The sequence below is a fragment of the Mugil cephalus genome, chromosome 1 (assembly GCF_022458985.1).
Source record: "Mugil cephalus isolate CIBA_MC_2020 chromosome 1, CIBA_Mcephalus_1.1, whole genome shotgun sequence".
Lineage (NCBI taxonomy): Eukaryota > Metazoa > Chordata > Actinopteri > Mugiliformes > Mugilidae > Mugil > Mugil cephalus.
In genome coordinates, this window is record NC_061770.1 from 13,501,584 (window position 1) to 13,529,007 (window position 27,424).

At 42.5% G+C, this 27,424-nt stretch overlaps 1 protein-coding gene across 1 annotated transcript; it reads right to left on the reverse strand.

The window, feature by feature from the left end:
- Window positions 1-104: 104 nt before the first annotated feature.
- Window positions 105-27,105, reverse strand: b4galt5 (UDP-Gal:betaGlcNAc beta 1,4- galactosyltransferase, polypeptide 5). Its single transcript, XM_047611530.1, has 9 exons — window positions 26,552-27,105; window positions 8,593-8,712; window positions 8,302-8,415; window positions 7,734-7,861; window positions 6,373-6,489; window positions 6,020-6,207; window positions 5,810-5,932; window positions 5,210-5,311; window positions 105-4,580 (listed from the first exon to the last, which is right to left on the reverse strand). The coding sequence occupies exons 1-9, from the start codon at window positions 26,655-26,657 to the stop codon at window positions 4,433-4,435; spliced, it is 1,146 nt and encodes a 381-aa protein (XP_047467486.1). The 5' UTR covers window positions 26,658-27,105; the 3' UTR covers window positions 105-4,432.
- Between the last annotated feature and the right edge of the window lie 319 nt (window positions 27,106-27,424).

Sequence of the window (27,424 nt, forward strand, 5' to 3'; positions counted from 1 at the left end):
GACGCAGACTACGCAGTGAAGAAAAAATGGGGTTTCCGTGCAGCTCGTCGAAAAAGAAAAAAAAAAAAAAAAACACCGTACAGACACACGCGACCAGAAAGATGTCCATCTTTACAAGTTTCTTTTTATTGGTGTACTCTGACAATAACAATGATGGTATAAAAGAAAATCTCCATCATACAAATTTCAATAATCAAAAGATAATATGCCAATACACAAACAGATCCACATAAGGCTGACATCAAGTTTTGACAAGTGGCTTCAAATGGCTTCAATTCAAGGAGAGTTTGTCTCCTTACAATCAGAGAAGATATTAAATTTAGCGATCTGTATCCTTTTTTTTTTTTTGATAGTTAGCTTTCGTACAAAAAAATAATTTGTGTGGATTTTAGGGTGGATTGTGTCGCTGGTTTGGGTGCCTGTGTTTCATTGCATTGTAAGCGTGAGGTGTTTTCGTCCGACGTGTTTCTGGCCTTGAAGTGCGTTTTTTTTCCCCACCTGTGACCTCCACTTTACTCCAAAGCTGCAGTCGGCAGCGAAGAGACATCGCGGGCAGACACGAGAACAGTGAGCCTCATCAAGAAGACCACCGCCTATGTATCTTCCGCAATATGTCCCACCTGCCGCCGCTGCGTGTGGAGTACAGGGAGGCCGGAGGAATGCACAACACCTCCGAGATCGTGAGAGGAATCTAAAATTCATGGGATAAGATTTTTTTTTTTTTTTTACTAAAAAAAGTCCGTGCTGTGAAGCAGTGATGTAAAAACATTGATGTCACTGTGTGAGCTTCACCAGCACTCGAATGGCACCAGATACACCACCCAGCCAAACCCACCCCTGAAGCCTTGTTCTTTATGCTAGCATCTGTAGTGATTTAAGACCTTATAGAATTTCTAAAACACTACACACAACAATATTTACAATGATCATTATCTTGATATGCACTTTTTTTCCTCAATTTAAATATTTGCTTATAAAAAAAATAAAAACTTGAGTGAAAAACAAAAAAACAAAAAATAAAACACTGCAATAAATTAAGAAGCTTTAAGGCTGCCAGTCTTATCAGATGTCCAAAGAATGGTCCCGTCATTTAAACTGGCACAGAATGGATCAAAACAGGCGAGATTATGATACACTGAAGTCTCTGCTGAGCAGCAGTCTTGGTCTTGATCTTGACTGAGAGGGATGAGACAAGCTAGCATGCTCTTCTCACCAACTGAAATCAATATATGTCCAATTTTAGGTAAAAGCTAGAGAGCGCCGACAGATATGTCCCCGATTCTTAACTCATCTGGAGGACGGACCTGTCCGGTAGCTGCGGAAATCTTCTTTAATATGTTGCCAGCTACTCATTCTACATTGTGGAGGATAGAGCCTAATACTGACTCTAGGATTATCTAGATCATCCAGAGGGCCTCTTTTATATTGAGAGGTCTGAATCGTCACCTGAACACTCACACTAAAACCATTTGGCTTTTGCTAAATGTCTGTCTAGCTTTTAATTTAAAGCAATGAAATGTTGTTGTTTTGTTTTTTTATTAAAAAAAATAATAATAAAGAAAGAGATAATATACAGTGTATCATAGAAAGAGAACCTGCTAGTTGTTCACAGCCAGGTCACTATAGATAATTTTTTTAATCAGTGCCAGAAAACAAAAGGAAAAACAACAACTTCTAAGTCTAGATGGAGGACCGTTCAACCTCTGAAGGGGTGAGCCATTTCACTCAAACGCACAGGGAGGAGAAAGCTTAACACGAACACTGCTACGGTTCACGACTTTCACCGGGCACCTCCTGAGTGATTGGCTAGGAGGTAAACACGTGCTACTGCTTGTGGCGATGAACCAGAAGAATAAATACATGGATTAGATTTACCCGGAAGGATGAAAAGGCAACAGGATTACAAATATATGGATGTAAACACACTGAATATCTACTCCACTTATAAGCAGGCTGGAATCAAATGAAAGCGCTATAAAGGATGTTTTGCCCATCAACACCAGCCTGTGTGATCTTAGAATTGGTTCCAGTAAGCACGTATAGATAGAGTCCCTCAAAGGGAGCTCTGGAAGGTCAGCACCATTGATTATCAATTAATATATCGGAGGTGATCGGTGAAAGACGGCGGCCGCTAGCGTTTTCTGATTCTGCGTCTTGCTCTTCCTGCGGTTGTCACACAAAATGGCGTCCTCCAACGTGTCTGTTCAAAAAGTTAATAACACCAGGCTACAGGTCTCATTCCATTTCATTAGAACAAGCGATTTGTGTCGTTTCTGAAGAGGGAATCTGCCTCTGAATGAAATGGAACAGCCCCACTTACACAGACCTGAACCTCACAATCCCACACAAATACACACAACTATAATTCAGTGCATCTAACACAGCCTGCCATATGTCACCTACTAAATCATCACATCAACCGAGAGAAAAATAAAAACTAAAAACAATTAACGAAAATAATCCATCAAATAAATAAAACGAGGTCCAGCCTCTTCACTTGTTATCTCTTTGTGGGAACACAACGTTTTGTCAACCACCCACGGTTTCCCCAAAAGATACATCTTAAGAAATGCATACAAGGCGATTTGTGTGAAATGATATAGCTGCATGACCAGAGGACAGACAGTGAGGAGAGTATGTCTGTATGATTTTTTTTTTTTTGTTTTTTTGTTTTAAGGATCTACATATACAGTATCGGGTTTTAATCAGAATCAACACTGTCAAACGCACAAATCAGAGGGGAGAATTACGCCGCTGTGTACTGCCAGAGCGCTGTCAGTCTGCGTCAGTGCACAGCGTCAAGCTGCATGCCACAAAAACAAAACCAAAAAAAAAAAAAATAACACTTTGCAAGCAAAAGCCTTGCCACAGATTAGCAAAGCTAATCAGTGGTTAGCAGTTGACACCTAAGATGAGCATTCAAATCTACTTGCTCCTATCCAAACTTAAGAAGTGTCAGTTAAAGTCATCATTTGGTTGTTAAAGAGAGAGAATTTTCACAGAACCCAAGGTGGTGGAGGGCTGGCTAACAGTACTGCAAATGCTAGACAATGTGAAAAAAATAACAAAGCGAAAGCTTCTGTAAACACCAGTGACAGTGACAGCAATCAAGTATTCTCTACCTCCAACTCTCTTCTTTAATAATGATGGCGAGTAAACATTAAGGGATGTGGGGTGTAAAAAATAAAACGGCAACTGTTTATCTCTCCCTGGCCAGGATTTACACTCCGCGAGCAAAGTGAGGTCCGAAGTCAGCCTGCCAGGGTTTCAGAGAAGAAGTCTCCCGGAGGTCACCCCGCTAACCTAGTACTGACAGCAGGACACATGCAGGCCATTTGCATAGCTCTCCCTCACTTACACACAGACATGCACGCAGACACGCAAGTTCTGAAAAGGGTGGTATGTTTGCTTAGGCAAAGTTGAGTTGAATGCGAAGTTTGCATACACAGTCACTTCTTCTCTGTAGTCCAATAAGGGTATGCTAGCACCCATGCTATTGCATCGGTATGGTGAGGAAGTCAGGGCTAAGTTCTGCTGTCAGGTATTACAGCTTATTGCTAACAAGATGAGCGCTGCACTCATAACATACAGTCACTTGTAGGCAGCCAGAACGTTTCAATGCAACTATGCGAACACAAACATCACAGTCTTTTAAATGGTATGTTCAAAGGACAAAATACAGCAAGTAAGAGATGATTAAGGAATTAATATTCTCTGAACTTAGATTAGACTATTTCACATACAACACATATGACTCAAAACACTCACTCTTTATATCTTCTTCTCTTCCTTTCTTCACTTGTAGATTTGGCATACCTTATGCAGAGCCAGCTGCAAGAGTCCACTCGGTGTAAGTTGCTGTGTGGTGGTGTGTGTGTGTGTGTGTGTGCGTGCATGCAAATGTTTTCACAGGTTTACTGCATTTATGAAATAAGAAGTGCAGGAGAAAAGTAAAAATCAAAGCCTCAGGGCCATGTCAGCGCATGTAAGTCAAACTCTTTTGTGCGTGCATGTGTCGCGTGTGCATGCACTTGAATGTGCATGTGTATCATAGCTTACTTTAATAGTCAAGCACAGTAGCGCAGGGGCGGGGCTAATCGTGGACAGCGGAGGAAAATGAATCAATGAATGGATGCTGAAGGCCAAAATGGTGCAAAAGGCATGTGGAGACTGAAGTCTAGATAAGCCCAGATGAGAGGAGTGATGGACTGTGGCACGAACAAGTGCAGCATTTATCCTTATTTTCTTATATGATTCATCAAACATACTTATTTGAGTCTTCGTTTTTTGCAGACAAACCAAAAAAACAAAGCCGAAAGGAAAAAAAAATAATCAACTAAAAAGTCCTAAGCAGTGCTGCAACTGGTGAGATATGGCTGACGTCCCAGAGGACTTTGATTCCCAGGTGTTTTGCAGTCCAGCTTTGCCTACGTCAGTAGTCGGCTATGGGTGCCAGCTGTCTGCTCAAGCTGACTGTGATGTTAGTGTAGAGAGGCCTCCTGGTCACTAGGGGGGAGTAGTTCAGGTTGTTAAGACCATCCACTTTCTGTCTCTCCTTTGAGTGACGTAGTAGACTATACCTGCAAGGACAATCAATCAATCAGAACAAGGGCAGGAAAGGCAAGAAAACACTGAACAAAGAACAAAGTGTAAAGACATTTAATTTTCAAGACAGATAAATGGCACTTTTATGACCTATGTGATACTATGTAGAGGAACGAGTTGGATTGCTTTGCTAGACTGTAAGATCTGGCAAACATTGTGTGTTATCGTCTGTGCTTTAGAAAGGAGGAAGACACACCTGGTTAAAAATGAACCCTGAATGAATAAAATTAAGCTGTTACTGCTGTTAAAATAACTCATGACAAATGCATGTAGTGTTTATGGAAGATGTCACAATAGACTCTTTAAAAGTGTATTTTCTTCCCCTCACGCACCCCCTCCAGGTTTTGTATTAAAAATGAAAGAAACATTTATTCCTTGGGGTGTTTTAAGTAACCTAAGAATGCAGCCCCAAAGCATACAAGCACATCACATGCAAAGTCTTTAAAAGAATTGAAATTCTCTCAAAGTCACTGCTCTGGCTTTTCATGTGACTGGCTTACATCACATGAGCCTAAGCCTCGCTGCAATTATCAGCTCCCTCTTTTAACCAAAAGGTGTGTATTTGTTTTGTGTGTGAATGAGTTGCACCCGCACAGACACTAACCTTCCCAGAAACTGGACTTCTCCGCGATGGTGATGTGGGATCGACATGTAGCGTCCCTGCTCTCCATGAGGTCTGCTCACTGTGTAATTGGCAAACCGCACCCTGCACAAACACATTTAATGCGTTTTAAACCGCGATGTAACACAGTCAGGCATAACGAGAATGTGTTGTGATTGCAGTGATGACCCTCATTGTCACATTTCCATTGAAGGCACAGTAATGATCGCTCTGCAGGACATGTTGTCATTTTACACAATGTCAATAACACGGTAGCTTCACAAATTTAAGAGAAATAGAGTTTACAGAGATTGCAAACTAAAGGGATTTTGATTAACAGGAGCACACAAACACACATGTCAGTCAGTAAGGGTTGGCAGTGTATATAGAGCACAGTGTGTGTCCAGCTGCCTGCGAGCTGTGTAGGTGGAGGAAATGCTGTGGGGCGAAAAAACACAAAAGCCGACTATGTGCCAGCTAGCCTAACTCATCTGTTGAGTACGCCTAAAGTCAACAATACTGTCAGCCTCGTGCTGCAGCTCTGCCAGACAGGCCAATGTCTGTGTGTGTGTGGGAGTGTGTGTCCGTATGTGTTCCCCTTACCTGTTCCAGAGGTCATCGTCTTCTCCTCCCCAGCCCCAGAAAGCGTTAGGAAATCCATTTATCTTTTTGAACTGCTTCACCGTGAGGCCACTGACACCGCCGAAGAACTCATTATAAGGAAGCCTTGGAGGGACAATTACGCAGATTAGATTCATTAAGTTGGAGCGCATTTAGCGTATATACTTGCGTGGGGACAGAGCTGGGACTCACATGTAGGAATATTTGTCGAGTTTAACCGCAAAGTGCCGGGGCATGTCTGTACAGCCGTAGTAGTTCCTGTCGTTCTCCATGAGGTGGTCTACGTCATGGAAGACCAGACAGTCCCAGTCCAGGTCTTTCATAGCCTCCTTGTAGCCCACGTTGAACAACATGGCTCTGTTAAATGGCTCTGTGCCCCCCTAAAGAAAAAAGGAGATCATTTGTCGGCGGCTATCATTTCACGCAATTTTAACACCATGACCTAATGCAAAACAGTGAGTGTTTCCACCTGACACTGCGGATTCATTTCTGGAATTCACACATGGTTTCTCACGATCAACTCTGTGAATACATACAGTGCATACCTGCTCTATGACATAAAAGGCAAACTGGAGTCTCTGTTTCTGCAGCACCGGCACCAGGTGCCTCAGGAGGATGGGCAAGTGTTCATGTCGGTTTCTGAATGGAACTAGGATTGCCACCTAGGGATACAAAATGGAGTTAAGTGCAACAGTCAAGAAATCAAACGCGCATACAAACGTAGAAATGGAACCACACAAAGTCACGAGCAGTTTGAAGCGTGCAGTCAAGTAGATGATTTGTCTGTAATGTTTCTGCGAGTTGTGGTCTCTCAGCAGTAGGTAAATGGGACAGCGTGGGAGATAAAAGAGTGGCAGGTTGGTAAAATCTCATTTCCTCAACGAGATCTGACAGTCATCAATCACAGAGGCACTGGGGCACTGACTGTCTGAGACGTCTTTATTTTCCCCCCGCGGAGCGGCAGGTAGGACAGCGGCCACTTTCAAGTTTCTTTTGAAGCATAAGAAAAATCAGCGACACAGAAAGGAACAAAAAAACAAGAGAAAAGGAAGACGATGAGTGTCTAATGAGAGAGAGAACGGCTGACAGATGGCTGGCAAGATTGCTCTGCTGGACAAATAAACAAAGCGGCACAAAGAAAAAAAAAAGCACGTAGTAGACGAGGCTGGTTCAAAGCGAAGGGTCGAACACATGCTTTGCTTATCTTCTTCTTCGTTTAAATGTCAAACTAAACAAACACATTTTCCTGATTTGCACAGCCAGGAGGGAAGAAGGAAGTGATGGAGGAGGAAAGCGATGTAAAAAAAATTATGTATACATGCATTAGAGATTCCACTGATAATAAAAGGATAACTCATGCAGGGCACCGCACTGTTCGTTGGGTTATCCCACTACTACACGCGTAGGCTACTCACGCGTAACAAGATAAGAAGAAAGTCTTTAAACGATAGAACGTGCCTATCTGCAGGCTCCAGAGTGACCTCACAGTTGAGCCAATGGCCCTTCAACTGGTCACCGTAGAGCTGCTGCATTTGAACACATAACATTTAGCTCGATGTATTTAAGTAACTCAAAACTGAGCAGAAATGTGTGGTTTGGGGCAAAGGCCATTTCAGCAACAAACCACTGACAGCAACGCGCTGAAGTGAGAGACAGCTTATATTTAGAAAATGACGAGAATTTTTACAGATACGGATTAAAGTGGAATGTACAAACGTGTGACAAAGTGAGCATGAGATCTGATGTGAAGTGTGGGACACAACAGTTTCTTTGAACAAGACTCTATGGGAGGAAAGATCCATATCATAACACTACAATAACCTCTTGTGCGCTACGTGATGGATCACGTATTTGTCAATTGTCCGTCTGTATACGTGTGCTTTTCAGTGGCATAAATGTCACTTACCTTCCAGCGAGGTAAACAGTCTTTGGGCTTCCAGTATCCTCCCGGGGCCATCATACTCTCTCCCTCCAGCACAGACCTTTCCACCTCCTCCAGAGAAACCTCGCTCATGTTCACTTCCAACCTGCCCTCTGTGTGTGTGTGTCGGGGGGGGGGGAGAAAAGAAGAGGGAGACCGAACAGTCAGAGGCTGTAGGATTCAGGAAAGGCCATAAAAATGAAGGAGCATGTGAGACAGTAATGACATTAATATGAAGGAGACGGATGGCAAAGAGAGGAATGGCAGAAATAATATGATAGGAATGCAATGAGGAAAATGTTAAAAAGAGAAGGAGCTGCACAATCTGGGGCATAAATTGCTGGGCTGTGCTAAAACAACATAAATGCATGCATCATCAATCAAAGCTGCGAAAAAAAAAAGTGCTCTGAACTGTTTCACTACTCATTACTGGAACAAATGTGTAGAGGAGTGAAATAAAAATCAAAAGCAACAGAGGTTTTGTCATTTGGTGCCTAATATGCTGATTACAGAATCAATAGTCAAGCAACTTTTATCTGGGCAGTGTACTCACTCATGGAGGGCAGTTTCTCAGGGCAAACCTGCGAGGGGAGGTAGGTGAAGTCCTCAGGGAGGAATGTGGTGGGAGGAGCATCGCTCTCACTGAAGTTGAAATCATATGTATAATCTGAAAGTTCACACATACATGTATCAGCAAGGCCACCGACGGGAACTTGATGCTCTCATTAGTTCATCTTTGCTATACTGATATCTTTCCACTGGTGGCTAAACTACATGAGCTGAAAAAAGGCTAAAGACTGAATTCATATACTCTGGCATGTCAGTGTGCATGTGCATGTTTTACCTGTGCCATTGATGCTGTAGGCTCCTCTCACCACCTGCTCTAGGACCTGAGCACCAATGTTCTTCACGTTCTCTCTGATCTGGATCCCTCTCGCTTGGACCATGAACACATACTCATTCACTGTGGATAGAGGAGAGAAGAAAATGTATGCCATGATGAAATATGCCACCAACGGCTATTTCAAAAAAAATAAAAAGTAAATAAAAACGAAACGAGTCTTGAACAACTGTTTAACTCAATGAGAAACAGCATAGAGCAATGTTTAAGAAAGAACACTACACACTTTTCCACCCAGTCTGGAACAAACTGATTATCTGCATTGGTGAGTTAATGAGGGGATTTCCCAGCAACACATCAAGGGCCTTTCAGCCTAAAGACGCCAACTACTGGAATGTTAATCTATGTTGATGGGAGAGGAATAGGGTGAACTCAAACTTGCTTAATAAGAAACAGACTGAGATAATGAAATAATTGATTGGCTACTCTAGTCTGTGCACGATAACTGCAAAATTTTGCCTTCTTATGTTTTATTTTTACTTATGAACTGCTTCATTATTGAAAGCGGACACATCTGTCACTGGAAGCAAAAAATAAAACCTGCGGACGAAACAAATAGGGGCACAGCAGATAGTGAAAGAGGAAGACTCGCATAAAAAGAGAGCAGTGAAAGTTTGTGTGAATGTGTCTGTCTGTTTGTACTGAACATGAACCAACTGTCACACATAAAAATGTCCCCAGCTGTGCAGTACATCTGAAACAGTAACTACAACCTAGTATGTGGGCAAATGAATTCCAACTGATTTGCAGAACTGTTAATATTGGGAACTCCAGCAGAGAAGCTTAGTGCAGGTTCCGCGTCGTGTGGGTTGACCTAAATAACACCACAACAGAGGTTAAGTTGCCAAAGGGGTGAAATACAGTGGAACAAAGGGGAGGATATGTGGTCTAACTATGAGTCACCCAAAAGGCCAAAGCCCAAAGCACACCATACACACCTGCATTACAAAGTGCGTTGCACTAGAATGTGCATGCACAGTAAAACGGTAGGTTTATCATTTACTACAACAGTGAGTCAAGCGAGTTGCTAATGGCAAAAAACAACATGGGCAAAAACAGAACCAAAGGAATCACGTTCAGGTACACTTACTAGACTACTACTCCTATTTCAGTTCCAACACAATGCGGCCGCAGTGATGGATCTCTGCCCCCGTGAATCTGTATCCAACTGCACAATCACCCAGCATTAATCCAATCAGCTTTTATCTTAAAGCAATCCCAATATGATCCACACTCATACTTGTGTAGAGATGTGTGTGAGTAGTGATGGTGTACGCGTAAGTAATACTGCTGAGCTAGAAATCCATGGGATGTGATTTGTCATTAGTAATTGTATTACAGTTTCCATCACATTCATCTTATTTTATACAAACTGCCAGGCTTGCAGGACTAGAGACTAGTGGCTTAGCGGTAACTGAAATCAATGTTCTCATTTTACCTCTGCAACACGCAAATGCATTTCTACAGAGCAGCTGGAACAGAGCTGCAATAGATAATAATGATGAATAGGGAAATAACAGCACAGAACAGACCCTGTTCGCTCACACAATAACACATGCAGTGGAGGATCAACACGAATGTGGACACATGCATGCACGCAGCCTCACACTCTCACTGATGTCCTTCTGAGGCGCCATATGATGGAAAAACGCTCAGAGGCTTCTGGAGTGTGACCTAAAACAGGCACCAACATATTTTGACATGTTTCATTCTCATGCCTGCCAAGCGTATGGACATATATTAGAGATGGAGTTCCCTACTCTGACAAGTCAGAGGTACATACTGTACATTTATGTATAGAACCAATTTAACGGCTGCGCAGCAAAGCAGATCACAATGCAACTTGGGTCTTCTTTGAAATGTATACACTTTCTTTCCCACAAGAAAATTATTTTTAACGGTTAAGTTTGCTGGAAATACTTGATAAAGTCAAAAAAAAAAAAAGCACAGAGATGGAGAATGTCAGCACTTCATCTACTGTATACAAAGCAGCGGGCATACAATTCCTCTCCCATTAAACATGCACTCTGGAGAATGGATGAATGGTTAATGCTGAGGTATTCAAGGCTACAAACTGTGACAAATGCAATGAGACACAAGAGACCAGGAGTTTAGAGGAAACTAGCAGGGTAGGACACAAAACAGAGGCCATTAGCACTGGACATAAAAGGGGAAGCAACGCTGAAGCGTCATTACATGCGTACACCGCTACATGTTGGCATGTAAACTGGAAGGACCCTCCCTCCGCCGAAATAAAGCGCTCCTCGCCCTCATAAACACCCCCCCCCCACCCCTCACGACAGGAAACCTTGAATGACCTTGTTTTCTACCGTTCTCACAGAACATGCTGTCCGCCTGTCGAGCTCAGCCCACCTCTCCTCCTCCTCTCTCTCCCTCCACACTGCTCCCTCACTCCTCTTATCTACCCTTTCTTATATCTACCACGTCATCTCTCTGTTCTGCTGTCTCTGTGTGTTATGTGGTTTGTATCACTTTCTGTCAAGTCCGATTGTTTCTGTCCTTTAAGTAAACAATCTCAGAGATGGATCGCGGCTGTACGGGGAATATTCCAGTGACAGACTCGGCACCGCACTGCGATGCAATAGAGGTTAATCGAAAAATAAAAAGCCAACAAACACGGCAAAAAAAAAGGAAACACACACAATCTCCTCCACCCCCTTTTTCCTCTGAAAGGCAATTAACTCCACATTGATAGCTCAGCAGTGGGAGGTGATCGGTCCCGTTCTGCTAGGTCCCTGATAAGAGCTGAAAGGCAGTTTTTTTTGTCGCCCCCCCCCCCCAGCAGAAATGGTTTCTGTATGCACACACCATATCAACTCATAGCTTTCAGGGTTTAAACTGTCACTCTCCGAGAGGGTCACTTTAATGCAGCTGCATATCAGTGACACCCACAGACTCCTACATTCATAAGGACGGCCAGGAAGTAGGACACCAGGGGCTCAGATCTATCGTATCTCAGCGAATGCTGAATGTATTTTATGTTAATGTAGATGTCAGGTGAATTAATTGCCGTACTCGTAATGTAATGCATTAAACTGCGTACTCATGACTAAACAGGCCCATTTCAATTATTGGAAGGTAAACAGGCCATTACTCTGAGCATTAACACCAAACCTCTTACAATTACCTGGAACAACCACTGTAATTTGAATGCATTCACCTATTGAGAATGTATTAAATTCTCTGACGTTTTTTTTAAACGCATAAAACACAGCATATGTGTTCTTTTTGAAGGGACAAGCATGTTATAAGTACTTTTGTTTTATTCCAACAAAGCAGACAAACGGCACAGCCGATAAGCCACACATATCAGTCGGTCACTGAGCTGAGACACCAACAGAGATGGCAAAACCTGTATCCTGTTTTTTTGGCACAGACAATGACGTACTCAAAACCACTTTCTCTCCTTTACACACACAAGCAGACATCCCATCATGTGGTTGTGACTCATTCTGTTACACGAGAGACACAGTCAGACACAGAAAAAAGTTCATGCGAGTCACAAAGCTTGGAAATGTATTCCGGTAAAATACTGGACAAATACTTTTTTGAGGAAAGCCTTTGTTCCTGATTATTCTCACAAAAGATACAGTTCTGTTTAAATCCTGACTGAATTGACGCTGCAGACATTGCAACTGGTGAACAGTATCAGGAAGTCTACACAGCTCTGGTATTTAAAAAATATTTATCTTGCAGATTAGATACTGTTAATGCTACATGTTTGGTCATGTTGGCATTCATGTAGTCAAGGGTAACTTCAGGTTATGTAAGCATGTATAATACGTATGTATAATACATTCCAAAGAGGCTACTGTGTGCACTTTGAGACACTTTAAAGACTCTCATTGCATGTGAGTATCAATGAGAATAAAATTGTGAGAACAGAGCATGACTCAATGACTGAAATAGTTTCACTCATCTCATTCAGGCTCATGCTGTGTTCACTTTGTCAATGGATGTGGAGTAATAACTAAATAACAAAAAAAAAAAACACAACAGACAAAAAAAATAGAAATCCACCTCACACAAGCTTACATGTACATATGCAACAGAGACAAGCAATCCAAATCACTCTTTTTTAATACCTGAAATTAGCTAATATTTCTTATCTTTTTCTTTTCAGTTATTAAAATTGCTATCCACCGATCTGTAATTACATCAGTGTCGATTAGTAAGAGCAGTAGTACGTTGATTGTGTCTCTTAAGGTTTGTCTTATCTTTCCGTTTACCAATTCCTATCCCCAGTTGGTTGATGGAAATATCATGCTCATGCATTAATGGGTAGGCCTATTATTACACTCGAGAATCGATTTGGCCGTGAAGTCGTGGACATACACCTTAGCTCACCACAGGAAGGCAGGAAAAAGAGGTTAGAAGCCAGAAAGCGGTTTTTATTTTTTTTGCATTAGTGGTGCTAACACTGGTCAACTAGAGTTTGGGACATTTTGTTAGCAATGAGAAAGGCCATTAGTGCAAATTAAAATGAAATTTTACTCTGTGAATCTCTTTCCTGAGAGACACCAACATGAGCACCAGCAGTTTCAGCTGATAGTAAGTAGTCTAGTGCTAGTTAGAGTCACATGACACTTGGTCATAAGTGGATCATGAGACTCACTCCAAACGCACAACTGTACTTCACACATGAGCTCAAACACACACATACACATATATAGTTTCACATCACATCCGAGCGGCTTGAAAATGTGCGCAGGCCTACAATGACAGGAAAACCCCAACGACAACATTGACCAGAACCATCGTCATGTTCCCCAGAGCTCTATTCCTCGAATGGACGGGAAAGCATAAACACGCAGCGTGGCTGACAGACAAGAGCCAGACAAAGCAAGGGTCCGTGACAGTTAAAGAAAAGACAGAGAAGAGAAGATTCTCAGAGCAGATGTCTTTTTGACGAGCTGAATAGTCCTCTTTTACGGTAACAGAAATGACGTCGGCACTTATCACAGTCCCTGGCAGGATGCCCACTTCCTGAGAGCATCCAAACCACTCCCATTCCCTCTTCACTCGCTTCCCACTTCCTATTGGGCAGACGCTTTCATTCATTCAATCATTGTAATCTATCTCCCTAATGCTGCTCTCCTTTTATTTCTCTTCCCCGCTGTGCATGGATGTAAAATGTCTGCCTGTGTAAAATATAAAGACTGGTTTTAAAACACCGTCAATGAAAAAAAGTAGGTTTGCGGTAGTGTTCCCTTTCTTCTGCATTCATCCACTTCATGGCATCTAAGTCACCGCGTGATGACAAAAACCAACAGCTGCACTGATGCCGGGAAATATATTTACCTCTCTAAATATTCCACACTATAAGCTGCTGCACATCTACAACGATTCGTGTGGTTTCCACCCACAGACTATATCAGACTAAGACAAATGTGAACATAACTTCATATGCACAACCGCAAACAGAGAAGGCCAAAACCATTTTGACTGGATGTGTATCCTCCATATGCAAAGGTGAACGTTTAGATACTAAAAATGTTGACTTCATATAAGCTCATATTCAACCATTCCTCCGTCAAAAGCAGCGAGAGCCTGCAGGAGGAACAACGAGGAGAGTTGTGTGGGGCCTGAGTATGAAAATCCCCTCTGCAGTGTTAGTACAGGATGACGGCAACAACAGTGTTTGACAAGCAAAGATTTGAACAATATAAGATATATTCTCTCCGTGCACAGAATAAAAAATCCTTTGCATCGCAAATCTATCTATCTACACACACACACACACACACACACACACACATTGATTGAGGAGGATGTGTCCAGGTAGACATGGAAGGGAAAGCGAAGAGAAAGCAGGAAGCGTAGTAATGAAAGGGAAACCCCGGTATTAAAAAATACTTCCTGCTACAAAGATTAACATTTAACTGATGGGAAGTACTAGGCACCAATTGACTCGGCTAAATTATTTTGGGATACGCACAGCGCAACTTCTGTTTCAAGCGTTTTCACAACCACCTATGATAATATATGGGAACTGAGTCTCTTTTTAACTTCGCTATTTAACCAGTGACAGTAAGTGACTGATTCATTTCCAGACGGGGTAACCGATATTGCTATCTTGACCTAGAGATGTAACTTTGGCCTGGTTACAACAAAACAGGTTGGTGGCTCCCGCTGATAGTCCTGAATAGATAAACATCGAGGAATAGACCTGACGACATACCATAAAGATATACCGTTATCCGTTTTGTAGCGTCATTGGAAAATATGTGTAATGGAAAATGTATAGCAGGAGATAAAAGAGGCCTCTCCCACATAATAGAGCACTCTCAGACACAGTATCGCATGCCAGCAGGGACAACATGAGGTCTACTTTGAGTTCATTATTGGTCTTGCACTAGTCACTCGGCCCTTCCATCTGCTCTGCTGTACCAAATGTGTTCGTGTGTGTGCGCACGCGTGCGTGTCCATATCGGCCCGTCGGTGTGTATGTGTGACCCTCCCCTGAGTCATTATGTCTGCTCAGCCACTACATGGCAAAGAAACACAGGGACCAGACACAGTGACGAGAATTACATAAATGACACAGTGGTGCCAGGACCCCTTGCCAATAGTGGGAAAACAGATCTGAGGGAAGGAAAGTGAGAGATGAAGGGATGAAGGCAGAAAACTTGTGTATATGTATGTGAGTAAGCGCAGGAGAGAGACTTCCTTTTCCTAGTACGCACACTATTTCGTTTTTTTCTTTTTTGTTTTTTTGACTACTGCATGATGTTCTTCCTGGATAGATAAGTGCAATGTAGATGCAGGTTACTTTTTTGTGTTTCTGCATGCAATGTGAAAAGATAACTAACAAAACGTTGTGGGAAAGCAATGTTCTCTTTGCACCAAGTTTAAAAAATTGCTTTTAAAAAAAAAAAAAAAAGCTTTTAGGAATGACACATTGTTTTGAATCAGTCGCTTTCTGGATGTTGCCTCCTCCTTCTGCGAGTGCATCTATGCAAGGCAGATTTTTACTATAACAATGAGACAGTGTGAGTGGGGCTGCCAATAGTGGTGAACCGGTTTCAGCTCATTGTTTATCTGACTGGCTTGCAAATGTAACAGTTTTGTCCAGTGTCACTCCACTCGTGGTGGGTGTTTTGTTGATAAAAGGCAGATATTTCCATTAGGAGACAGTGGAGACCAAAAATAGAGATAAAAGAACAAAGAGCATTGGACCTCTGCCACGTGGACAGAAACATGACTCTAAGTGAATGTTGAGGTTGCTTAGTAATGTCTAGATGCGTGAATAAGCAAAGGAATGTGTCTTAGGAGCAAACAACTACCCAAAAAAACAACTACAGGTCATGGCTTTTAGGTTTGTTTTTGCATACTCCTCAGCTGTGAAAGGAACGCATCAAAAAATAATAATTTTAATGTTCAACACTCAAATGTTACTGAGTAGACAGACATGGGTGCATGGAGGAATGCTGATGGGGATTTAGTATATAAATTATATAACGTGGGGTTTTCCAGTGACTCCTGGATCCTGTAGTGAGCTTGCCTGAAAGTGATGGCGATCGCTCTAACCTTGTGATGTCTTGCCCTCCTTGTCTGCCCACTGCCACTCTTCATATAAATTTGATTGCATACGCTTAAAGTAGTGCACTTTGTAGAGCAGCTCCTGCCAAATACGAGTCATTAAATCAGCTCAGATTCTTGTCTCCCCACATCTTCGTCTCCTTTTCTCTTTCCTAAGACTTTGATCATGTTATCTGTTGCTGACTCGGCTTTCACAACGTCTAACTGCAAGCTGTATGTCTTAACATTTACACACATGCGCTTTTTAAACCACCCTAGCTGTCAAACGTATGCACGGTATTGCACAAGTGATGAAGGTGGGACGGGGGCAGGGAGGGCTGGTGCATTCTTGCAGTAGACTGACGTTCCTTTCTTCCCATTTCCGACCTCTGATTTGGCGGCCGTCCAGAACATTCTTGTGTTATTGCACTGGATCAGTGTGCAAGGTGTATAATAGGGCATATGTATGCAGGTATGCACACATGCATGGAGATCATCCCCCCCCACACACACACACACACACTCACACTCACACACGTGCCTGTAGTCTCTTGCTTGCTCTATTTTCCATCCCCCCTCCACCCCCAGCAGAAAGATGAGGTCTCGTCACAGCTGGAGGTTACTCCTGTTGACTGAACAAATGGGCCAGAGCAGGCAGCTCGTACACCACACTACCACGGTGGCAACATACAGTGGAGCAAGAGACACCACATATGTCCTTCCCTACAGATTTACACATTTGACCTAATGCATTACAAAACCACTGTGCTTCAATGCTGCATGTAGCCCATGGGTTTGAAAAAAAAAACCCTCATTGTTCTGTAATATGGCTGATCACAACATTGCTATTATCTTATTCTAGGAAGTGACTACGCCTCAGAAAACACACAGATATGATAACTAGTCTGGGCAAAACCATGTATGACATATTTGTATGCGTCAATTAGAAAAATTGAAGAATTTACTGGCTGCAGTATTTTGCTGTAATGCACTGAGGGTTATGTAAGCAACATAAAGTGGTAGTAAATTGAATAATGAACTGTCAAATGAATCTACAAACCAATTAATTTCTGTCAACATGAATTCAGGTCACAGATTCTGGTGATACTGCATGGAAAACCTGTTTTCAAGAGAGCTCGGTCTCTGCTGAAAGTGAATTTGCTGCACGTACGAGAACAGAGGTGAAGGCAGGCTTTGATGCAATTAGACATTATTCCAGGGCTGACAGACAGACAGATCAAATGCATATTACTTCATTCCAGCAACACTGAGATCTTTCAATGCATTTGACATGAACTAGCTGCTCTCATCGTGCAGTTAAGGTTCACTGGGAGTAGGAAGAAGGTCTTTGCCAGAGTCAAAACTGCAATGTAGACAAGTCGTTTATGATGGTTTGTTATCCAAGCATTTTCTTTTTTATCTTGCACCAGCCCTACCTGAAGATGGTTACTTTACTGGTCATGCCTGAGAATAAAGGAAAGCCGGTGGCAATTAGCACTTGTTGTATCTGCGGTATTATCATACAGAACAATGGTTGTAAATCTGCTTTGGCCACACCTATGCTTTGTTAATCAACTAAGCCACTCTCCTGAGGTTTTATTAAAGAAACCCTCTTCTAATGAATGCGTAGGTTCTCTGTGTGCTGATTGTTTTGCATTCGCTGCCAGGGCCAACTTAAGACGCTGCTGTGGATACGTGAAAATCTAAGCAGTACTGTGTTTTCCTTATTGCCAATTAGGCTGGGTTCACAAAGACTATGGCAGTGGATCAAATTATCTGGACTGACAATGACGCTGTAGAGATGTCACCACATGAGAGACGGCTAAAAGATCGTGTGCTGTTCCACGGTGCAATGCCATGCTACAAAACATTTTGCTAAAAAGGTGAAAGCCGTACCAGCTGCCAGCTGAAAGGTATTTCTATATTTTGCAACTAGACATTTAGTGTATCCTTTGAAGATTTTTTTTTTCAGTGAAAAATTCCCAACACTCACCACGATGAGGGACTTTCTTTGTATAATGCGTCATTTTTCTGCACTTCCAGTAATTACAGTGCTGCTCTGGGCATATAGGTGATTCATGAAAATGTTTTAAGGCCTTATGTGGGCAGTTTGCAGGTCATTTTGCTACTAAGACACACGTCCATATTTAGGGGATTTTAGAGGGAAAGCAAATGATGGTAGACGTCAGAATGGAAAAAAAAACAGGTACGCTGTGCCTGTTCAGAGGTAGCGTTTAGCCAGAGTATACTTGCCTTCAGTAAACACTTATTGTGGGCAAAGTTTAAAACCAGTGTTCTCACAATAATGATCAACTACCATCAGCAGAACTCCACCCAGCATCAACAATGTGGGTGTTTGGATTGTGCCTCACTAGCAACATTTCTGCTGTACACCAGCTCATCACAAGTTACAGTCCGACTGCTCAACCACATGACCAAAGTTGCCACGGTAACTGTCTCAATAACAAAGGGAGGCTCAGACCAGGTCAACAAAGGCTGGGATTCTCCTCAGGATGATTAGGTTACATAAATGATTAGCGCCTAAACACAAGACCCTCATCCAGCCTCCGAAATGACTCACAGCTCTCCATCTAAGCACTGGTGCATTTCCACCCCCTCACCTCTACAACACTCAGCTCCGCCATCTGTCTGTGGTCAAATATCCAGACGACAAGGTCTGGATAGGGGTCATCTTACAGACAACAGTTTAAGACATGAGAGTAAGGCTGCTTTATGTGTAGGGAACACCTAAGGATCAGTTGTGCTAGCTTTGTCATTTATGCCAAACTTAGCATAATCGTTTAACAGGAACAGAAAGACGGAAGCTGGGTTCGTGCATGGTCCATACATAAATATTTGAGGAAATCCTTTGAAATCTGTGTGAAACTACAAGAGGGTGTTAAGTGGGTGCATGAATCATACCCATGAAAAGCTAAGCAACAGCGAAACAATATATGCTGTACTACCCGACGCAGGTTTTGGAAAATAAAAGCTGACACGCAACAAGAAATACATTTTTGCTAGGACAATTTAATAATTTATAAAACCAAGACTGCTGCATTCAGTGTACATCCATGTCTTAGAGAGTTATCACCTCAGCGGAGTTGAGAATCCATGGAGTAACGTGCCTGAATTGTACCATTTACTGTGGCCTTTACGCACACACACATATATATACAGTATATATAACAGTGGTTTTGTCATTAAATGGATGGACCAAAACAATAAATCACTGGTTTAGATGTTTATCAACAGACAAAGCAGAGTTGTTTGGTAAAGACATAAACCTGATGAGCTTTATTGTGTTACAGCAAAAGACACAAATGTGTCGTATGCTGAAATAACACAAGGAGAAATGCTGTAGATCTTACAGTGTCACTATCAAAACAGTTATGCAATCCATGCTCTTTTTAGCATGACGCTCTATGTTCCTGCATATTCTAGTAAACCATATTTGGAGTGCACTGCAGAGGTATGTTTGTGTATGAGATGGGGCAGAATGGGTAGGGCAGCTTCAATGAAAGGTTTGGAGAGGATTGCTCATGCCTGTGAATGCCTCACAAGGTGCAATGAACTGCCACTCTATCGATGTTTAACTAGATTCCTTTGTGAATAGAGTATTTAGAGTCACATGTCCTTGGCCTGTGCACATGCGTTTAGGACACATGGATATAAAGACTATGTCAACAGAGAGATTTACACAAGTGAAAAGGCGAAGACGGAAGTAGCAATAACAATTTTGACGTGCTGTTTGGACCTAATGGTGGCAGAAAGCAGGGTTAATCTAGGTTCTTCTTAGCTATTTATTATGATTTTTACTGATTTTTACTTAAGCATACATACAACCCAGAGAAAGAGACATGCCTCTGCCCCTTATGACTGTAAAGACTGTATCCCTGGGGAAATGTTGTCACAGAGATCATCATGGGAACAAGGATGGCATGTTTCTTTGGTTGCTGTGACAATAAAAAGGAGTCAGTCCTGGATGGGAACACGTCTTTGGGGAACCATGGCAACTGTGCAGTGAAAATGTCAAATGCCAGTTCTTAAGTGCTCAAGCCAGAGGAATTTCAGCGGCTGCACTATTGGCCATCAGACTTCCTATTTCATTTGTTTTGATTTCACGGAGCCTTTATTTCATTATTAATAAATCACTGAAGTTAAATTTTTAAACGGTTGAAGAACATTACAAAAATTAAAGCTGCATAATTAATCTCTATGTAGCATACTTGTCTATTCACAATGGAATCTATCCGAGGCAGCTTGGCAGAAAGTTAATATTTCACCATGGCTATCTCTAGCCTCTGGAAATTAGCCCAAGGAGGCAGGCTGGATTGAGCTTAATGGATGGATCAATTAAGGAGGAGTAGGCGGGTGGGAGGAGGGGTGAAGGGAACACTACACTGGGCCTTTAGGACCAGAGATAGATGGCTTTAAGAGTGCCGGAGAAGGGCAGGCATTAACACAAGTGAGACATCTGTGAAGAAGGAGTCTGCTCACTAAGCATAAATGTATTACCAGAGGCACCTAAGTTCTACAGATGCATGTCTACTTACTTGTACATAAATACAAACACACTCGCTCACCACTGCAATGCACAAAGACAGGCATCACTATTACCACAACAAATGGGTCTGTGTTGGAGTCCAGCCAACATTGAGCTCTATCGTGACCACCGACAACGCTATAAAAGTGGATGCCTATAAACATGTAAAGAACACTAACTTTACAACACTCCAGTGAGGCAGTTTAACTACAGTTAGAAGCAATTTGGAATTCAAGTCCTACTAGCGGTGTAAAGTGTAGATAAGCTGTACTACAACAATCAAGCAGTGCACATTTGAGTGAGCCGTCTATCGCGTTGACCAAAAGCTAAATGTGAGGTAAGTTAAACAACAACTCTCCGTCCTCGACAAAGTTAACAATTTACCCCCATTAAGCTGGCCAGAGTAACAGGAGATTGTCTAAACACTGTTGTCACAAACACATGCTAATCTGGTTATGGCTGGCTTCAGGTGGAGTGTTTCCCCTCACTATGAAGCTCCAATCAGCACAGCATCGGCCATAATTTCTGTGATCTTTAAAGCCTTCTTCCCTCTATAGTGGCTTACCAATGTTAAACATCATTGCTTATCCAAATTAGGATTCAAATATGCCCGAGGCAAGGCGCTCTCTTGACTTTGCTGTACAAATATACACACAAGTAAAAGTACAAATGAGTGAGTGTTGTACTGTATACTGTATGTGCACACTCTTTACAAGTAATGGGTGCGACAAGAGAACTGTTTCTTGCAGAAATAGTCGGTGGGGGAAAGCAGCACGCTAGCACAGAACTGGCCTCTGAGATCTGTCATTAAAGTTAAGCACAAATCAAAAACATGAGTAACAGAGGTTTCAACATACTAAAACTCTCAAAATAGGACCACGCATTGCAGATGAACTCATCACATCATGATAGTATACTAGTATCCACCCATGATAATGGAAGTAACAGTAATGCACAGGCAGATACCACAATTGATAATATATTAAGTATTTTTCTATTTTTATAGTTTCAAGGACAGACATTGACTGAGTGTACACCAACGACAACATGTTCACAAATGGTGTCATTTAAATGTTGACCTATAAAATATCAAAACGCTGAATTGTCAGAAAGCAGAACTGTTTTAAAAACAGAAATGTGGTCATCAAATGAAATGTGTAGCTTATCCTAATTATCGTAAGAGAATATATTTACTATACTGTTTTTTTACTGTCGTAGCTATAGTCACGATAGCATTGATAATATACCACTGCTAAGCTATAGACTGCAAAAAACTATGTGCGCCAGTTTTTAATACTAAATTATATTATAACTTCTAAGAGCAAGCAAGATGTTTTAAAAAGTTTTAAAAATAATTGTTATACCAGCTAATTTGCATTGGGCATATCTGTCTATATTCACAGAGGAAGTAATATTCTCATGGGTGCGGAAATAAGAGACAAACCGTATATTAGCTGGCGAGAAAGCAACCCTGCCCTAAATTATGACACCTGCAGATCTGCAATAATTTCTTGCCTTGTTATTGAGACATGTACTTACTTTCAGTCTCCTCTGTTACCATAGGTCTTAGCAGTTAAGGTGCCATAAGATACAGTATATTGCCAAAAACATTCGCTCACCCATCCAAATAATGGAATTCAGGTGTTCCAATCACTTCTATGGTCACAGGTGTATAAAATCAAGCACCAAGACATGCAGATTCATTAACAGTGCGTAGAGAGCTTCATGGAATGGGTTTCTATGGCCGAGCAGCTGCATCCAAGCCACACATCACCAAATGCAATGCAAAGCGTTGGATGCGTTGGTGTAAAGCACACCACCACTGGGCTCTGGAGCAGTGGAGACGTCCTCTGGAGCAATGAATCACCATCATGGCAATCTGATGGACCAATCTGAGTCTGGAGGAGAACGGTACTTGTCTAACTGCATTGTGTGAAGTTTGGTGGAGAGGGGATTATGGTGTGGGATTGTTGTTCAGGAGCTGGGCTTGGCCCCTTAGTTGCAGTGAAAGGAACTTCAGTTTCAGCATAACAAGAGATTTTGGACAATTCCATGCTCCCAACTTTGCTGTTCCAACGTGACTGCGCACCAGTGAACAAAACAAGGTCCATAAAGAGTCCTGACCTCAACCCAACAGAACATCTTTGGAATTAATTAGATGAAGACTGTGAGCTAGGCCTTCTTGTCCAACCTCAAAAATAGGTTTCCAGAAGAATGGTCAAAAATTCCTATAAAGACATCATCAATTCCCATAAACCTTGTGGAAAGCCTCCCAGAAGAATTCAAGCTGTTATAGCTGCAAAAGGTGGGCCGACGTTATTAATATTAAACCCTATGGATTAAGAATGGAATGTCACTTAAGTCCATGTACTTGTAAAGGCAGGAGAGCGAATACTTTTGGAAATATAATGTATTGCCAAAGTCAAACAAATGTCATGTCTGTGGCAACTCTGTCTAAGTATTTCCATGCCTCACCTTTGCACTGATAATTAGAGACAGTTATCCAACGCTTCTCTTAAACTCTAATATGTGTGCCATTGCTTCACTTGCTGTGATGCAACAGTCCACGCCTTTATGAATCAGGTACATATCCAAACACACAACGCAGAAAGATACACCCACACACAGTCGTTTCGTCAGGAGAACGAACCTGCTCTCTAGAGACAAAGGGAAGCACCTGGTTCCTTTTCTTCCTTGCTCTCCCTGGATGTGGAGGTGTGTGTGTGTGTGTGTGTGTGTGTGTATCTGCGTTCAAACCTATAAATAGAGGCTGTGTCTTCCCTGGTGCCCGCTCCGGTGGGATCCTCTCATGTTTTAATTAAATAAACTCCTGCAATCGGGCCCAGCTGTGCCCCGCATCCCCAGCCTGCATCAGTCAGCATCCATGCTCAGAGGCAACATGGAGGCTGGGGTGTCAGTGCATATGCGCACATGGACACAGAGAAACTGAGCAAGAGACAGAGGCAGATGGGGGGGAAAAAAAAGAGACAGAGAGAGGGAGAGGGATAGAGATATGGACTAAGTAGTGAAATTGGGGCAATCTGCACTGAACCCACCTGGGTTTCATAGGAAGCCCTGTTCAGGTGTTCTGGGTGGGTTCCCCAATGTGCAAACCAGCAGAAGGAATGGAGCTCAGTTCATCTCTTTCATCCTCTGCATTTCTCCCTCCTCCTCTTGTTCTTTCACATTTATATTTTCCCAAGTCTGAATGTTTCCGTTAATTCTTTGCAGTGTCCTCTTCCGTATTACCAGCACATTTAAAGTGCAGCAATTGAAATATTTAACACATTTATAGTAAAAACTCGTGCACGGTGCTCTAATGGTGCAGGGTTTTATTATTGACTTATCAAACTTACACTGTGTGCTGAGAGTAATAGCAAAACTAGAATGATCTTTCAACACTTTTTCTATACTCTATTTTAGTATTACCGTACTTGACAATAAGTCAAATGATAATGTGCATTGCACAGTGCAGTCAAATGTGAACTGGTGTCTCGGAAGCCCACTCTGACCCCCGTCATCACCTGCTCTTGAAAGGCAATTTGGTCAATGTTTCTTATTGGCAGTGTCTCAGACTACAATTTTGGAAAATGTTCAGGCACCATGCTGCAGCTTGTTAGATAAAGCCTGACTGTAGCAGATAAATGGGAGTCAAACCAACAAGTTCAAATTCTTTAAAGCATACACAACCAAAAACAACAGTGTGTCTGATGTTTCAGTCATCCTGCAAACCTCTGTGTCATACACCGATTTGGAATTTTTACACTCCCGGCGAGATACATCCCTGACCACATGATCTGAAACCCCAGCTAATGTGCATGAATCAATATCATCACCAGTGAGTAAACCATGGTGCCTTATGACAAATATAAATAAATAAATTTGATCCATTTCTTCCAAGGACCCTCCCCAAACACCATTTCCCAGCTCAGGCCTCCTACTTGAGCTCTGCCAGACACTGCAAGTGTAAACGACTAAACTGCAGCTTTTAGTAACAACAGTAAAAGCTGCCTTGTTCCTGGTTACCATCTATAATTAATAGACTGGTGCTACTGGTCCTTGTTCCGTTTCTAAACTAACCCCTCGTTAGCCACGTGGCTATTACATCCCTGCAAAAGTCAACACCCTGGAGGATGCATATGGCCAAATGCAGCTCTCTCAGTCAGTCACCTGACAACATCAATATGTAACATAGAAGAATAGTGAATAACTGAATTAACGATTTGCTTGTTTATTTGTTTCACATTTAGAGAAATCATTGCTCTCAGTTGCTAAGACTTACACAGCCTATTCCTGTCAGTAATGTGTCCTCCATATGAGAATTGATTCAACTATTGATTAAGTTGTCCACAGCTGGTAAAAAGCGTGAATAGATCAATAACCTTTTTGTGATGAGTAAGAAGATCCAGTTTTCTCTCTTGTTTTAGAGAGGCAACACCCATAAGACTTCAACAGAATTTAACTCATACACCTACTTCCCACAACAACAATAGCGGCCTCTGCGAATGCGATTACCAGAAGCCCTGTTTTTCATGCTTTTTTTTTTTTTTTACCATTTGAAAAAAAAAAATCTATTGACGAAAGCCTGTCATTTTATTCTAGCTCTGATCAATGATGTGTGCCCTCTTGGAGTGGACCGTTTCAAATGCATCAGGCACATGTTCCGAGAAGGCAACCTGCATGTTCACCGGACACAACAAGGTATCCAACCAGCAGTGGCTAAAGCAGCAAACAGTAAAGGTTCCCAGAAGTCCACTCGCAACAGCACATTGTGTTTCCTCAAACGCGTTTCCTTGTTAACTTTCCTCTTTAGTTCCCAAAATAGCAGAATTCAGATGACCATCCTGCCAGTGCTTATTTGCACATTCACAGAGTTATTAAATCCAGCGGAAACGCATAACAGACCTGTGTGTTAAGGACAGAGCTAACTACTGTAGGTGAAAGTCCCATTTTTACAAGTGCAATGCATCAAGATAAGCTCTGCTGAATCGGTACAATAAAATGACCGTTGTTTGGGCCCCGCATGGAAGATTATGGCAAGACTAGAACACGGGACTGGCCATATCTATCTAGGCTGATAAACTGAGTGGACCACAGCTTATGCTATAAGGCCACGGGGTAAAAAAAAAAAAAAAAAGGATGGGTGAGGTACTCAGGAATACTGAGGTGACACGCATGTCCATGCACATTAAATGAGACAGAGGTATGGTGACAGAACAATGGGATGGGATGAGATGACGAGAGGCATTAATGAATTAATGACTGGACATGTGATATTACACAAATGCATCTGCCTTACTGGCAGCAAATGATGTAAGGAGTGACTTGGTCGTAAGGAATCTCTAAGCACCGGCTACTACCACGAATGTCATCTAAGTCTGTGAATTCATGATTCATTATGTGACCTACGGCCTGTCAGTAATCCGTCGGTAAAATGCACATGAGTCAACTGTGACTTTTTCCACGGAAGCCAAAAATGTGCCCCAAATCAAGGCCAAAATACCACATCTTGCCTGTGGCCCCATTGCTACAAGGAGCATAATCATATGCGCTAGGCCTAGTCACACCAGGATGATTATAACAGTAGCTCAGTAGAGCTAATTTTATCATGGCCAGGTACATGGACATTAGAGGATTGAGCAGTAGCATCCAGCGGGGTCTCATCATGGACTGCGAGAGAGATGAGAGCCGAGCAGAGGCGCATGGCCCCGTCTCTTCCCAGGCGAGCTGTCACACATGACCCACACAAACAACCACACTTCAACCGAAAATCTGCGAATTCTACCATCTAAACATCGTTTCGGTGAGACTTACCGATTCCGGGGGCGGAGTAGATGAAATACAATGCCGAGGTGGACAGTGAAAAAAGGAATAAAAGCCCAAGGAATGACCTTCTCCGGAACCGCAAATGTGTCGGCATTATACAGGCAGCAAAAGCACACACAGGCACGTTATGTACAACGACGGCAGACCAGTTCCGATGTGTCCAGATGCCGGAATCAGTTAAGTCCGCCGACGGTCTGGGTTAAATGAGCCGAGTGGAGTAGCCGGTCTGCGGCAGCGGTGATCCGGGCGGCGAGGAGGAAGTCGGTCTATTTCCGCGGCAGGTTAGGGCGAGAATAGGATGGGACCTCCAATTTTCAGGCAAGAGATGGCACTTCCATTCCTGAGGGGATGGTTTCTGCTTGAGAAGGGGGCACAAGAGACGTCGAAGAGGCTGAGAATGACGGTGCGGTTTAAGCTGGCCTGTTAATTCTCAGTGCGAGACCATCATATGGGCTCCACACTACGTCTGTGGTGGTGTTTTGCCGCTCCTTCTGCGCTTCGCCTGCCAGCCTGCCCAGCCCTGTGAATGGAGCTGTCCCTCTGCAAAGGAAAAAAAAAAAGGAAAAAAAAAAAAAGAGCAATACCTAAAAGTGGGCGTTAACAGCAGTTCCCAGCCCAGCACTACTCGACGTTAAAGCCCGTTTCCAGGCGACGAGAAATTCAAATAACGTTCCGCTCCGACAACCGTCGCAGTGTCGTCATAACGTTATGGCATATGGTACGATCATAAGCTAGACATTTAGCCTAACATGATACACGCAACTATTACCTACTGACAGCTAGTTCATCAGCAGCGTTACGCTGAAACGAAATCCACGAGAAGACTCCCAAGGCACGAGCAATAATCAAATGAGGACCTAT

Coding starts and splice junctions, on each gene's coding strand:
- b4galt5 (XM_047611530.1), bottom strand. CDS start 26,657: ATGCCGACACATTTGCGGTTCCGGAGAAGGTCATTCCTTGGGCTTTTA. Junction 8,416..8,592: donor CTACAGCATCAATGGCACAG/GTAAAACATGCA, acceptor GTGAACTTTCAG/ATTATACATATGATTTCAAC. Junction 7,862..8,301: donor TGAGAAACTGCCCTCCATGA/GTGAGTACACTG, acceptor ACACACACACAG/AGGGCAGGTTGGAAGTGAAC.